The sequence below is a fragment of the Anomalospiza imberbis genome, chromosome Z, assembly GCF_031753505.1.
Source record: "Anomalospiza imberbis isolate Cuckoo-Finch-1a 21T00152 chromosome Z, ASM3175350v1, whole genome shotgun sequence".
NCBI classification, from domain to species: domain Eukaryota; kingdom Metazoa; phylum Chordata; class Aves; order Passeriformes; family Viduidae; genus Anomalospiza; species Anomalospiza imberbis.
Genome location: NC_089721.1, coordinates 65,091,636 through 65,106,981, shown reverse-complemented (window position 1 = coordinate 65,106,981; position 15,346 = coordinate 65,091,636). Strand labels below are relative to the sequence as shown.

The window sequence follows — 15,346 nt, the reverse complement described above, 5'->3', positions numbered from 1 at the left end:
TAATCTTTCAGTAGAGTCAGCTGTTGGGATCCCCCTGTCACCCCAGAAATAGAGATGGATTCTACCCCTACATACCTTGATGGCAGGGGACATGGTGTGTTGGTGCCAACTAAAGCCTCCTTATGGGTCTAATGTGCCAGGGTATCAGATCCACATTCCAGTAGTGATTATTCCTTTCCCCCTTCTGTTTTAGAGGCAGGGCATCTCTTGGTCTGGTCATGGTACTTGTTACTTCTTGTAAATAGGACCTTCAGGGGGATCAGAATAACATCAACCTTTATAATCTCTCTAAGGTCTTGCACAAGGAAAACTGAAGCTGCATTTATTATCAAAGAGTTTAATGTGGTGTTTATCCTTCGTCTCAACAGAGGTGCTGCTAGAGCAGAGGTGGGTTTTCCATCCCACTTCCTCATGTATTCTCTGTGGTCACGTATGTAGAACCACAGATTACCTTGTGGTGTGTACCCTCTTTCTCTAGCTGCGGAGCATCTGCTGCCTAATAGCAGGAACTTTGATCTGTACTGGCAGGGCATGGAACATTTCCTCCCTAAATTTTTGGTAGTCTTTTTAAAATTGTTGTTGGTCCTCTGTAATTTCCCCATTAAATTGTTGTAAGTCCTTGGTCAGTCATTTCACAGATGAGATGCAGTCTGAATTGGGATGGAGATAGTTTCTTTATATAGCTGGAGTTTGGTAGCCAAATTGTTCACTTTTTTTTCTCCTTCCCTCTATGACTTCTCTGCCAGTGAGTTGGCACCTGACACTGGCACACTCTGTAGGAACTTCACCACATGTTTTGTATATGTACATTGGATATCATCTGTATTTATAGGGAACTGCTTGTTATTTGAATTGAATCTTTATAGATTACCTCCATTTGTCGTGGTTTGACATGGAAGTGAATTTTTTTTTAGGAAGTTGAGTCAAACCAATCAGTGGTCAAGTTTAGATATTGGCACCTGGAGTGACCACTGAAGATAGGGATACGCCTCTGAGAACACAGGGGGTTAAAAGCAAGAACTCCCAAGAGCTCGCTCTCTTTGGTTCCGGTCAGGGTGCTGTGCAGATCTCCCCTGCCCAGCCATGGGGCTGGGTGGGGGAGAAGCCATGCGGCCTGGTCGAGGTGAGCCGAGGGGTAGAAGGACTGGAACCGAGCCAGCTCCTGTGGACGGAAGGGTGGAGAGAAGTGGAGATGTCTTTGTCATCCCCCCCCCCCCCCCCCCCCCCCCCCAGAAGGAAGAGATAGAGTCCGGACGGCACCTGTAACTTTGCCGGCGCGGAGGAGAAAGAGGGGGGGGGAAGGTGCCCAGCCTTGGCCTTGGGAATCGGCTACTGGGCAGAGATTCCAGCAGTCCAGGGAGTCTGAGCTTTTAACCCTTTCCTGAAAAATGAAGGCTTTGTAAAATATTGCTCCTCCTTGATTTGAAGTAGAAGAGAGACAGTCTGGGATCCGAGATGATGGAAGAAGAAATTCTCGAGTCTGAAGGAGACGATGGAGTGGCTTGTGGCTGGACTTCTCTTGTTAGCCATAGACTGAACCAAATTCTCCTAACAGAAGCTGCAATTAGGGTGGTGCGTTGGTGTGCCAGGAGACCTGTTTCAGTGATTACCAGCAGAGGAGTACAGAGAAGGTGTGGAGAAGCCCTCTGTCTTCGAGGAAGAAGAAGAGGAGAAGAAGACCTCTGTTCTTGGACCCTCAGCCCCAAGGGAAAATGGGGGGGACTGTAGTCCCAAAATGAGAAACTGAACTGTTGTCTCTTTTGGTCCATGGCAAAGCATCCTTAAAAGAGCCCTGTGAGCAGTCTGTCCATGCACGGTGGTGAGAGCACTGAGACATAGAAAGGAGAGTGTCACCATGGCAGATTTTCTCCGGGTGGTTGCCATGTGTGACATGGAAACACAAGGGTGGTAATTGTGTTTCCTGGGGGGTCTGTGGCACAGGAGAGACTCCTGTCTCCCTTGATAGACTGAGTATTTGAATATCTGAAGGGTGGCAACTTGATCAGGATCCTGGGTGGTGTCTCGCTGTTAAGTTTGTTTAGAAATTAGGTGGGAGGAGGAGGGGTGTTTTAGGAAGTCTTCATCCAAGATTTAGTGTTTGTAGTTTTTTCTAGTAGTAGTAGTTTAATAAAGTTCTTTCCTTTGTTACTAAGATGGGCCTGCTCTGCTCTGTTCCTGATCACATCTCACAGCAATTATTTAGAAAAGTATATTTTCATGGGGGCGCTGGCATCGCGCCAGTGTCAAACCATGACACCATTACAACTAATTCTCTCAGGTACTGGATACATTGCTTCCATCATGTTCCACTTGTGTTGGTGCACTAAAAGGTCATCTGTGCATTAGACTTGGCAGGAGGTACTTCCAGAGACTAAGAGTTTCTGGTCTTTTCGAAATCCCCTGGTCAATGCCTGCATTCCAGGACAGGGATCCTAATTGCTTGCCTTCATTGCTGTCTAGTGTTGCACCATTTGCCACGATATCCCATCATCAAGCAGCCAGGTCAGTAGGGCTCACCAGGCTGGTGGCTGTTATCTTTTTGTGTGTTTCAGAGCTCACCCATGGGTAGGGATCAGGATCCAGCCCTGTCTCTCCCTCTGGTTTTGAGGGTCCTCATCTCTCACCGTGCAAATTGATTTGTTCTTGAATTTTTTCTTCTGAACAGGGCCAGCTGCAAGTGACATGGGTTGTTCTCTGGTTCAGCTCCAGTTTGAGTCACCTTGCTGCCTGTTGCTCTGCTTTCCTTTCCTTCCCCTGAGAGTGCTGTCAGACACACAAGCAGTGTCTGACAGGTTTCAACAAGTTGCATAACTTTGCGCCTCTTTGGAGCTGTCACAGCATTTTTCTTTCAAATATTTTGCCACTTTATCAAGGTCCTATATTTTTCAGGGGTGAACTTCCAAACCACTGGAGCAGCATACTCCTTTAAAAGCTGGCTTATTTTCTCTGCCACCCCATGCTACTCATGACTGTTCAGGTCCAGGGCAGTTCACTGAACAACTTCCTTAGATGTGTCTATGCTTACTCAAAACATTGTGTAGACTTATTCTAAATTTCACTTATTTTAGGCTGCACTGAAGAAACTTAGCAGACATTGCAATTAGAATATGCTTTCTTTAACATCCAAATGGAATTTAAGATTCTCAAAAACTGTTGTAGCAGGTCCAAAGGAGGAAAAAGAGGTGAAAGGTTGAGAAAAATCATTGTCCTCTGACCCCTCTTCAGGCTGGGTACTATTATTAATGAATCCTCAGAGGTAGCAGCCAAGTCCAGGACAGGTGAACAGCAGTGAACACATATCACAGATGACCTTTATTGTTGTTGACGTTATCACGTCATAGATTGATACCACACAGTACAGCAACAAAGCAATCCTGATCCTTCTCCCTACTCTGAAAAAATAGCATCATGGGAAACATGTATAGGAATATATGCAGGGTTGAATATCACACCTCCATGAACAAATAGAGCAGCTGTAACTAGGGAGTTCTGTGCCTAATACACAGATTCTTAGATCAAAGTTACCCTGCCCTTTTGTGGCTCACAGTGGGCACCAATGAATGTAATGATTTGACCCCATCCACAAATTGAACTCCAAATAATCCTCTCCCCTTCTTCCTGACAAAGGCAGAGACTATGGGTTGAGATCACAGTTTAGTGAAAGCGAGCAGCAGTGGAATAAGAAATGCACAGTAATAGCAGCAGTATTAATAACAAAAGTATACAAGAAGAGAAGGTGCATTGTAGACAAAAACGGGTGTTCACCACCTCCATGTAGTTCTCTGTGGCAGCTGGGACAAAGACAAGATGGCAGGCACTCCCCACAGTTGGCTTTCCCTGTCCTGCAGGCCTGAGACAATGGAAAATAATGACAGACCCCTGAAAACAAGATCACTCACACTGTGCTATGCCACTGCTTTGTTCCCCATGGCTGATTCCCACCCCAACACCTCTGCTTTTGCCCTTTTCACTCTGCTAGGGCTCGGTTCCCAGCAGCACCAGGGATTTTAACTGCTCCGCTGGGCTCAGCTTTGTTCGCCACCCAGAGCTGCACTCTCCTGAGGGACAGGAATGGATGAGGAGTGGCAGGAGAGGGCAGGGTCCACTCAGTTGATTCCAGCAACCTCTCAGAGGAAGAGCTGCATGGTACTCACTTTTTCTTTCCTCCATGGCTGTGCCCTGTAGTGCTCATGTAGATGGTATAGAATAGCAATATAAGCCACGCCCATGTTCTGAGCTCCACCCCCTCCCTACAACCACAATAACTTATTAGCGAGCCTTTTTATATTGTTTTTCATTATGGTAAATAACTTGCCTGTTTGCTTATGCTAAATTTTTTTAGTAAATAATAAGAAATTGCAGTGTGCTGTCTCAAATTTTAAAGACACCTTGTTAACAAAAGACAGTGTGCACGAATTTCAGATTCTTCTAGTCTTCTGCTGAGTAATCTGCAGTTTCATCATTATGGCATTGCAATGTGGAGTTAATTTTGGATTTTGTGTCATGAGAGTAGTTTGTGTTGGAAGAGGCCTTTAAAGATCATCTAGTCTAACTGCCCTGCCATTGGCAGGAACTTCTTTCCCTAGACCAGGTCAAAGCCCCATACAGCCAGTCCCAGTGCAGTGGTAAGGGTGTATTTGTGTATATGCACACACAATTCCACACCAGTGCTGCTTGTTTCTTGTACAATTGTAGACAGCACCTCTCTGGGTAGAGGTCAAACTGCAGAGGCCATGATAGTGGAGAGGTAGTCATACTTGATTTGACTTGATTTTTCTTTCAGTTCATAAACATGTTTCTGAAAAGTATTATTTTTGTAGCTATCAGCTGCAAGTCACTTCTATCTTCAGACTTCATGTACTGTAACAGTACTTTCTTCTCAGACATCAGATCTTACTACCTTTACAAATTCCTAGTATGGAATAAAAGAAGTTCTTAATAACTAATATACTGATTCAGCTGGTAGGATATTTCAAAAATTTGTCATTTGAGTTGCTGAATTCTTTTACCACAGGAAAGCGTTCGGGATTTTTTTATTAGGTAACGAAAAAAGAGACCCAACAGTAACAAACTAAAACTAGCATCTTTTTATTGCAACCATTATTTAGGAGATATCCTAACAGTAAGACTGCCTTTTGGAAGGCAGGTGCATGGAGTGATCCTTTCTGCTCATATAATAAGGATTAGGGAGTCTGAATAACATGCTTCATCCAGCTTGTTAGTGCTGGAATAAACTATACTACTTCTTCATCTGAAACATGTAGCAGTAGCTCTGAGCTAATTTATGGAAGTCACAATTGCTTACCAAGGAATTTAGTTGATGCATTTCAGTTTAAAATGACTCCTTCCCCAGAACATTTATGTGAAGTGCTGGTCCTCCCCTGAGCAGCTAGCAGTGGAAGTTCCCAGCAAGTTGGATACAGAAGTCTTTTAGATAGCGAAGTAAAAATGTTGAAGCCCACCAGGTGGTGCCAGAAGGCCTGATCAGTGGTGGCTCTGACAGTTGGAACAGAGCTGAGAAGGTGCAAGCCTGCCATTTTTGGCTGAAATTGTATCATCTAAATGCAAGCAACGCATGCTATTACCCTTCCTCTCCTTCCAAACTTCTCTACCCCTGAAGCATTTCCTCAGCAAATACTTCCTTCTGAGTTCATGATGGTAAAATTTAACTATGCTGGTTAGGAGTGAGGCACTTGAAATTGTGAGCTTGGTTTCAGCATTAATTATCACTGGTTTTGTCTGCTAACATCCCTCTTCACTGGATAGCAGAGCCATGAAGCTTTCACAAAAATGCTGTAAACAGCATTGTGCCATGTGTTGCAGTGAAATGCATGCAATTTCATGGAATTACAGACATGAAAGTTAGGTAAAATTTAAGCTAGAGAATTATTTTAGGTGGTTAGACTTACTTTAATGGAGTTAAAGGCTCATATAAACATTTTAATATTTGTAAACAAGTTTATAGAAAGGGGATAAGATATTTCTCAGTAAGAACTGAAGTCTGTGCATGTTTTTTCCATAATTTCCCTTTATACTGCAAACATTTTTTTTCCATGAGTGTTTTAATTTTTCTGTCTTTGTGTTATGTCTTTCTGCCTATTTTGACAGTATGATTCTACTGTTCTCAAATAGAACTGGTATGATTGACAATCTGTAATGCTAGTGTTTTTAATCTAACACTTAATAGCCTCTGAAACACTATGCAGTAATTAGACTACTATCAGATGAAATAGTCATCTAATTTCCACACTTTTTCCTAAAGTATGCTTTTGTGTAGAAAGGCTTGTAAAAATAGATGAACAACACACCTAGGCTTCTGAGAAGCAGCTCACAAGTCAAAACAATGTCTGTCTTTTAAGTGAAACCTGCAGCTGCACTGATCATGACCTGTGCTGTTGGGTGTTGGGGGAAATGGGTGTCTGACAAGTAGGCAGTGGCACTTCTCTTCCAAAAGTTACTGGCAGTCTGTAAAGTCGCTTTGGATGTGTCACTTTGTATCCAAAAAATCCCTACTTATGTTGGATTTGCTTTAGTGTATCTGCCACTGTCAACAGAATGACTTTAAAAAGTTGATTGTTTCATAGGTCATCTTACATATTGCCAAACAAGGAATATCTTCTCTTTCTACACAGAACAGATTATTGCTGCTGAGTGCATCAGAAGTGTGTTTTGGTTTTGTGTTTCCTACCTTTATGTGAAGCAGGACATTTCTTGATACTTGGCAGTAAAAAATTTTTCATTTTGTGAGTTAATGATCTTCTCTTTTTGTTTTTCCGTATTAGGAGATCAAGATATTTGCATGTTGGCATTGTCTGATATTTTGTCATTTATCGCTTTTAAGAACCTTAAGTTGTACAGGGTCGTGTGTATTTGTAATCAAATCAGTAAGTCTTAACTTATATATTCATAAAATTCAAAGTGTTCTTAAAGTGCGTAAGTTTGTTTTCAGAAAATGAGGTTTTATGCCTCCTTGTTAGTAACTTCAGAACTGTCATTATGCAACTGAAATGTAAATTGAATTTGGAATACTAGTGTTAGGAAAGCATGAGTTTCCTCTTCAGTAAGGCTTTGAACTGGTAACAGTTACTGGCTTAGTTTCTAGAAAATCAGTTTAAACAGCTGGATCTGGTTTTAGCTTCAGTACCCTTCTGTCCATACATTGGTTCAGAAAGCATAGTGAAGCACTTTATTAAGTGCTAGCAAATGAATTGTGACTTTAAAAGGATTAGGAATAAATTTTCTCTCTCTAAAGCATGAGTTCAGATTTGGATCATAGTAATGGTTGGGGATATTCTATTTAAAGAAAAAAAAAACTTTAGTAGAAAACCATATCTTTTGTGGTGGTTTAGTTATTTTTCTATACATAACTGTATAAGCAGTGCAATCAAAACATCTAGTACTTTATATTTTTACTATGAATTGGAAATCTTGTGAGGGAGAAATGTATATTACAGGTGTTACAAAATACCTCCCTTGAATAACAGTTCAACAGCTTACTGTAAAAGGGTGTATTATTTTCTAAATCTGAAGAATTTTCACATTTTTTGGATTTGTGCAGGTGGTGTTGGTGATTTGGCTTATGTTTTGGAGGGATTGTTCTTTTAGTTTTGTGGGGATTCTTAGATCAGAAGATATAATACAAGATTACAGTTACTTCTCAACTAATAGCTTTTCTGGAGGAGAACAGTTGATTTCTTGTATATTTATGCCATACCTGTGAGACTGAGTATGGTAGTATATCACAGCAGTGCTACAAATTTAGAGTTGGTTTTTCATAATCTGTGATGATTCTATGTTATTGTGTTTTGATCCACAGGAGAATAAATCTGAGTTCAGTAGAAAAAATAATCCTTATGCTGTATTTCTAGTAAAATTGTTAAGCAAACCAATTGCTTCCCATTGGAATAATGTTGAATATTGTTGCCATGGTATCATTTACCATTGTTGGGTATGCACTGGTTGATTTCAGGATGAGATGAAATGTGGGAAACTAGTAAGTTTCTGTAAATGATTTTTTAATTTCACAAGTTCTTATGAATTCCTGACTGTAAATTGCTTTAGTTCTTTCTAAAAAGAAAGATTACTGCAGATTACTTCCTACCGATTTTTCCTAGGTGTATTGCTCTTTGTTGCTGTATTGTTCCAAGAAGTTAATGGGTAAAATTCATGAAAGAATTTTTCAAGTTAGATGTAAATGCATTTTTCTGTGTTACAGTTTTACCATACCTCAAGGTATATCACCTTTATGTTCCCTTATTCAGTAAGGCACTATCTTAAGCTATGTTTTTTCCTTTCTCTGGATGACTAGTTAGGGGCATTCTGTTTGAAAATTGACAACAGTTTCCAAAACTGAAGTAAAAGAGGGAAGACAGTGCTGACTCACAGATTAGCCAGGCCCTGTCTCTCACAGATTATCAGTGACATTTCTTAAGGAAGTGATCTGATCTCACTTGCCTCTTCTGTGAGCAACACTGAAGTAGTGAATTCTAATACATAAATGTTTCTGGCCCAGAAATGTTACTCTGAAATAAGTTAACCTGTAATGCTTTGATTTTTTTCACATGGTCAAAATTTTCTGTTATTAAATCCTGAAAAGGATATTAAAAAGTTGTCCTCAGTTACCCCCCTTATCTAGAGGAATGTGATGACTAAATGCTTTAGGAATTCAATGATCTTAGGTAGAACGAATTGCCAGAAACTTTAAGAGATCTGTGGATCATCAGCTCTATGAACTGTTGACCTGCTCAACAAATTTGTTGCAGTGAAATCAATGTTTTTAAAAGCTCTTGTGTTGCATTTTTTTCAACAGTCTTATTTTAACTTCTGTGAAGCAAAGTTATTCTGCTATATGAGAGCATGATATTTCTAACCAAATAGATTGATTAGATTGTTTGATTGGTGCTTTAACCCAATAAAGGTAGTACAGTTTCTCTAAGTAGTCATACTTCCCTGTGTTAAGCTCAATACTTTTTAAGAAGCTTTCCTTTCTCTTTGTAACTGACATAGTGACCTGGAAATTTACTGTGATTAGGAGATAAAAGTAGTAGCCCTTGTATTTGTTTGGCCTTATATGTCCTGTATTGCTGAATGTTTTCAGAATAACAGAAGGACTATCCTATTACATATGAAAACAAGCATTAAAGTGAGACTTGGTTAAGATAGAATATTTTTGTTTCAACATCAAGCCACTTATAAACTTCACCTGTTTTGTTTTTCAGAGTACTGTAATTGAAAGACTATCTTCTACATTTGAAGAAGGACAAGTTGTTGATTGAATGGTGGATTAATAAGTGGTTGTCTGAACCTAAGACTAAAAAGAAGATATCCTGGAAGTTGGAAAGAACTGGATTTTCACCCTAGTCAAGCAGCTTTGCTGCTCACTTAAACACAGATGAATGAAGACCCCATTTGGAAAATCACCAGGTCAGCGGTCCAGAGCTGATGCAGGTGAAGTGTTCTTCTTGGATGGTTTTCTTTGCTTTTAATGGATGAAAAGCGTTCTTACTTTACTGAGTTTTTAAGTATATGAATGATTTTCTGCAGAGGTTAATAATATTAGATGTCATAATTCCTGTTTTAAAATAAATTTTGCTTTTATTTTAGAAGATCATGGCTTGAAAAGACAATTAAGTAATAAATTTAAAAGTAAATTTAGCACTACAGATCTGACCTTCCTAATTTGTGTTGTGTCAAAAGTTATTAATCAGTGACATGTGTGGGGAAAGCAACATATTTTTTATCACCAACCATTGTGAATTGTAGCTTTTATGAAACTCTCAAGAGCCAACTGGCAAGTGTAATTCGGAAAGCTCAGTTAACTTTTAAAATACCTTAGCAATAGATGATTTGGGTGCTTCCAAATACACTTTTGATTCATTGAATACTGAACTGGTACTGGAGGATTTCCCAGAATCCCTTTGGAGACTTTTGAACTTGTATTTTATCTGAGACTGTGTTAAAATTTGCTGTCACTTTTTGAAACATGTACCGATTCCAAAAGTAATAGAATTACCTTTCAAGTGAGTGCTACAGGAGATCAAGGATCAAAGGAGAGATCCAGTGCAAAGTCTTAAACACAGACACAAAATCCTGGATGAAGACCTTCCAAAACACCCCTCCTCCTCCCACCTAATTCCCACCTAATTTCCACATGAAACCACAGTGAGACACCACCCAGGATCCCTGATCAAGTTGCCACCCTTCAGATAATCGATACTCAGTCTATCAAGGGAGACAGGAGTCTCTCCTATGCCACAGACCCCCCCCCAGGAAACACAATTGCCACCCTTGTGTTTCCATGTCACACATGGCAACCACCCGGAGAAAATCTGCCATGGTGACACTCTCCTTTCCATGTCTCAGTGCTCTCACCACCGTGCATGGACAGACTGCCCATAGGGCTCCTTCAAGGATGCTTTGCCATGGACCAAAAGAGACAACAGTTCAGTTTCTCATCTTGGGACTACAGTCCCCCCCCCATTTTCCCCTGGGGCCCAGAGTCCAAGAACAGAGGTCTTCTTCTCCTCTTCTTCTTCCTCGAAGACAGAGGGCCTCTCCACACCCCCTTCAGCTTTCCTCTGTTCTCTCCACTCCTCTGTTGGTAATCACTGAAACAGGTCTCTTGGCCCACTACCTCATCACCCTAAGTGCAGCCTCTGTCGCAGGAGAATTTGGTTCAGTCTATGGCTAACAAGAAAAGTCCAGCCACAAGCCACTCCATCATCTCCTTCCAACTCAACAATTTCCTCTTCCATCATCTCGGATCCCAGACTGTCTCTCTTCTACTTCAAATCAAGGAGGAGTAATATTTTACAAAGCCTTCATCTCCCAGGAAAGGGTTAAAAGCTCAGACTCCCTGGACGGCTGATATGTCTGCCCAGTAGCCGATTCCCAAGGCCAAGGCTGGGCACCTTCCCCCCCCCCCGCTCCTTCTCCTCTGCGCTCCTTCTCCTCCGCTGGCAAAGTTACAGGTGCCGTCCAGACTCTCTGTCTCTTCCCCCTGGCAGGGGGGGGGTGATGACAAAGACATCTCCGCTTCTCTCCACCCTTCCATCCACAGGAGCTGGCTCGGTTCCAGTCCTTCTACCCCTCGGCTCACCTCGACCAGGCCGCGTGGCTTCCCCTCCCCCACCCAGCCCCATGGCTGGGCAGGGGAGATCTGCACAGCACCCTGACCGGAACCAAAGACAGCGAGCTCTTGGGAGTTCCTGCTTTTAACCCCTGTGTTCTCAGAGGCGTATCCCTATCTTCAGTGGTCACTCCAGGTGCCAATATCCAAACTTGACCACTGACTGGTTTGACCCAACTTCCTGAAAAAATCACTTCCATGTCAAACCACAACACTCCACCCTTCGCCTCTGAGAACACACATGTCTAAAATTATATCAAAATTCCATCCAACACACTTCTACATAAAACATTAACCTACACTAACTTTCTACTTTTGAATTTTCCCCATCTATCTACCTTATAACCTAATACCTGCTTTGCTCTTATTCCTTTTTGATCCCATCTCACAGTCTTCATCTTATCATCATCTTATCTTGCCCAGAACTTGATTTCCCGGTCAGGGAACCAAAAATGTCATGGTTTGACACTGGCGCGATGCCAGTGCCCCCATGAAAATACAACTTCCTAAATAATTGCTGTGAGATGTGATCAGGAACAGAGCAGAGCAGACCCAAGCTTAATAACAAAGAGGAAAACTTTATTAAACTACTACTACTATAAAAACACAGACACTAAATCCTGCATGAAGACCTTCCAAAACACTCCTCCTCCTCCCCCCTAATTCCCACATGAAACCGCAGTGAGACACCACCTAGGATCCCTGATCAAGTTGCCACCCTTCAGATAATCAATACTCAGTCTATCAAGGAAGACAGGAGTCTCTCCTGTGCCACAGACCCCCCAGGAAACACAATTACCACTCTTGTGTTTCCATGTCACACATGGCAACCGCCCGGAGAAAATCTGCCAGTGTGACACTCTCCTTTCCATGTCTCAGTGCTCTCACCACCGTGCATGGACAGACTGCTCATAGGGCTCCTTTAAGGATGCTTTGCCATGGACCAAAAGAGACAACAGTTCAGCTTTTCATCTTGGGACTACAGTCCCCCCCATTTTCCCCTGGGGCCCAGGGTCCAAGAACTGAGATCTAATTCTTCCCTTCTTCTCTGAAGACAGAGGGCCTCTCCACACCCTCTTCAGCTTTCCTCTGTTCTCTCCACTCCTCTGTTGGTAATCACTGAAACAAGTCTCTTGGCCCACTACCTCATCACCCTAAGTGCAGCCTCTGTCAGGAGAATTTGGTTCAGTCTATGGCTAACAAGAAAAGTCCAGCCACAAGCCACTCCATCATCTCCTTCCAACTCAAAAATTTCCTCTTCCATCATCTCGGATCCCAGACTGTCTCTCTTCTACTTCAAATCAAGGAGGAGTAATATTTTACAAAGCCTTCATTTCCCAGGAAAGAGTTAAAAGCTCAGACTCCCTGGACGGCTGATATGTCTGCCCAGTAGCCGATTCCCAAGGCCAAGGCTGGGCACCTTCCCCCCCGCTCCTTCTCCTCCGTGCCGGCAAAGTTACAGGTGCCGTCCGGACTCCCAGTCTCTTCCCTCTGGGAGGGGGGGGGGGGGGGGAATGACAAAGACATCTCCGCTTCTCTCCACCCTTCCATCCACAGGAGCTGGCTCGGTTCCAGTCCTTCTACCCCTCGGCTCACCTCGACCAGGCCGCGTGGCTTCCCCTCCCCCACCCAGCCCCATGGCTGGGCAGGGGAGATCTGCACAGCACCCTGACCGGAACCAAAGAGAGTGAGCTCTTGGGAGTTCCTGCTTTTAACCCCTGTGTTCTCAGAGGCGTATCCCTATCTTCAGTGGTCACTCCAGGTGCCAGTATCCAAACTTGACCACTGATTGGTTTGACCCAACTTCCTGAAAAAATCACTTCCATGTCAAACCATGACAACAGGAAGATAGGAAATGGCTTCAAACTGAAAGAGAGTGTGTCCAAAGTATGGCCATGAGTGACTAAAGGGCTGGAGCTCCTCTCATAAGAAAAGGGTGGGAGTTGCAGTTGTTCAGCCAGGAAAAGAGGAAGCTCCAGGGAGAGCAGCCTTTTCGTTTTTAACTGAGACTTACGAGGAAGACAGAGAAAGGCTATTTGCCAAAGCCTTCAGTGAAAGTGCATGGGGTAATTGTTTTAAACAGAGAGTACAGTTAGGTTTGAATATATAGAAGAATTTTTTTACGATGAGTATGTATGGTGAAACACAGGAACAGGTTACCCAAATGTTAGTGACTCCTCATTGGAAATGTTTACGGTTATGTTCAAAGGGATATTAAACAACTTGATCTAGTGAAAAGTGCCTTCCCCCATCACAGGGCTAAACTAGGTAACCTTAAGAGAATCTGTGAGATTACCTAGAGCAGCTGTAAAAAAAGAAAAAACTTGTACTTAAAGAAGTAACTTTTAAATCAGATTTGTTGAGCTTTACAGCATTATGGATACAAATATCTTATTTACTGCCTTCCGTTTTTAATGGTGGTTGCCACTTGCCAAGAAAGTTTGCAAACAGCACATGGGGTTCCAGAATTGCTACACTTTAAGTAGAAATTAGGATTTTAAGTCTTGCCTATAAAATTGCTGTCATCTGGGATTGAATAATAAAGCATTAATGTGATCTTTATCAGGAGGAAAAATTAATAAAAGATACAGTGAAAGAGTGGAAATAGTCTATGTATTTTATATTTGATATGTTAATAATGTAAAATAATAAAATCGTTGGATTCTAGGAGACTTCTGGATCATGTATGGGTAGCAAAAAACAATCTGGAGGTCTCCAGTGGTAGTGTCAGGTATTCATATAAGGCAAAATTTGATGCATTAGCAAAACATTTTTCAACTGACTTTAATTTCATCCTGTTGTAGAGACTTCTCGATCAGTGGCACTACAGGTTGGTAGCATCTTTGACAAAGCCAGTTCTCAGCTCTCCTGTCTGTCTGCTTAGGAAGGAAATGCTTTTATATGTTGTAAAGTAGGTGTAAAGAAGAGGTATATGTGATTTATAATATCTAGACTTTTAAAATATCTCTGGGAAACACACTTAGTACGTAGTTCTTTTTTGAGAAGCAAAGGGTAGGATTGAAGGTGGAGAAAAGAAGGCAAGGTAGACATTTCATTTTTACACAACAGTAGAGTACGTGGCTACAGACTATGAGTTTGTCAAAGTATAGAGTTGCTTTCCATGGTATAGTTTCCATGAATCAGACAGGTGCTTTTGGCGGTGTGCCTGCCTGTCTCTCTTATTAGTGTAATGCTGTCCCAAATATAGGAGAAATACAGCTGTTTAAAAAAATTATTATGCAGTATATTTGATTGTAAAGTAAGATGTGATTACCCTGCGTTAACACAATTGACCCTTCTCAATCTAATGATCACTTGTACAATGCTGTATAATTGAAAGGCATGGTCCTCTGGAGTCTTTCTTAGCAGGGAAAGACTTTTTTCTTTCTGTTCTAGAGATACAGAATCCTACCAAGCTGCATGATGGTCAGGAACAATTGTAAATACTTTACTGGATGGTTTGAAACATAAAAGTACTCTCTTAGTAAAGAAAACTTTTAACACATATATGAGCATATAACAGTTGAGTCATGTATGAGCATTTGTAGTTTTTTCACTTGTAAAAGCAAGTGTAAATTGTTTTAGTATTTTCTTTATTAACTGGGAAAAGAGATCATGGATGTGAATTGCTTAGAATTGCAGTGAAATCTTTTGTGCAGAGTTAGAATTCGGTTTATGTCTGTACTTCTGACCTACTTCAATTAAAAGACCTCCTTTCTTCAAACTCTTTTAACTTGAGGTTGAGCAATACTAGGTGTGAATCAGCACACTGAAGTGTTTCTTGGGTCCCTGAAAGTAATTCTGAAACAGTCTCCACATGGAGTGGAATTACTGCTGTTCACACAGATGATTCTGGAATACAACTTTAAAACATCTAGGTTTTGCTGCCTGTTGTAAACATAGGAGATATTTAGAGAAGTAAAATATGGTTGCTATTTTTTGTAGAGCCTGTCTAATTTTCATGGATTGCATGGAGATTACCAGCTCATGTCACAATAGCAGAACATTGCCAGTATCTTTGTCCCATCCTTCTTCCTATTCTTCTATAGCCCCAGCTGAAATGACATGTTATTTCCCTTGAAGCCAACATCCTGAACAATTGGTTTTTTTAGTCTTGTCATACCCTGTTTCTTTATCTTTGTCTGGAGTAAAGTTCAGAAACATGATTTCTAGTTTTGCTGTTGAATTTTAAGGGTTTAATGTAAGGGGTAGAATTAA

At 41.5% G+C, this 15,346-nt stretch overlaps 1 protein-coding gene across 4 annotated transcripts in view; it reads left to right on the top strand.

Moving 5' to 3' along the window:
* SPIN1 (spindlin 1) overlaps positions 1-15,346 on the top strand; it is a 57,900-nt gene that overhangs the window by 23,132 nt on the left and 19,422 nt on the right. For all 4 annotated transcript variants that reach the window (XM_068176115.1, XM_068176114.1, XM_068176117.1 and 1 more), the window contains exon 2: positions 9,219-9,447. In XM_068176115.1, coding sequence (XP_068032216.1) covers positions 9,396-9,447 — 52 coding nt within the window. In that variant the 5' untranslated portion in view covers positions 9,219-9,395. The remainder of the gene's footprint in view (positions 1-9,218; positions 9,448-15,346) is intronic.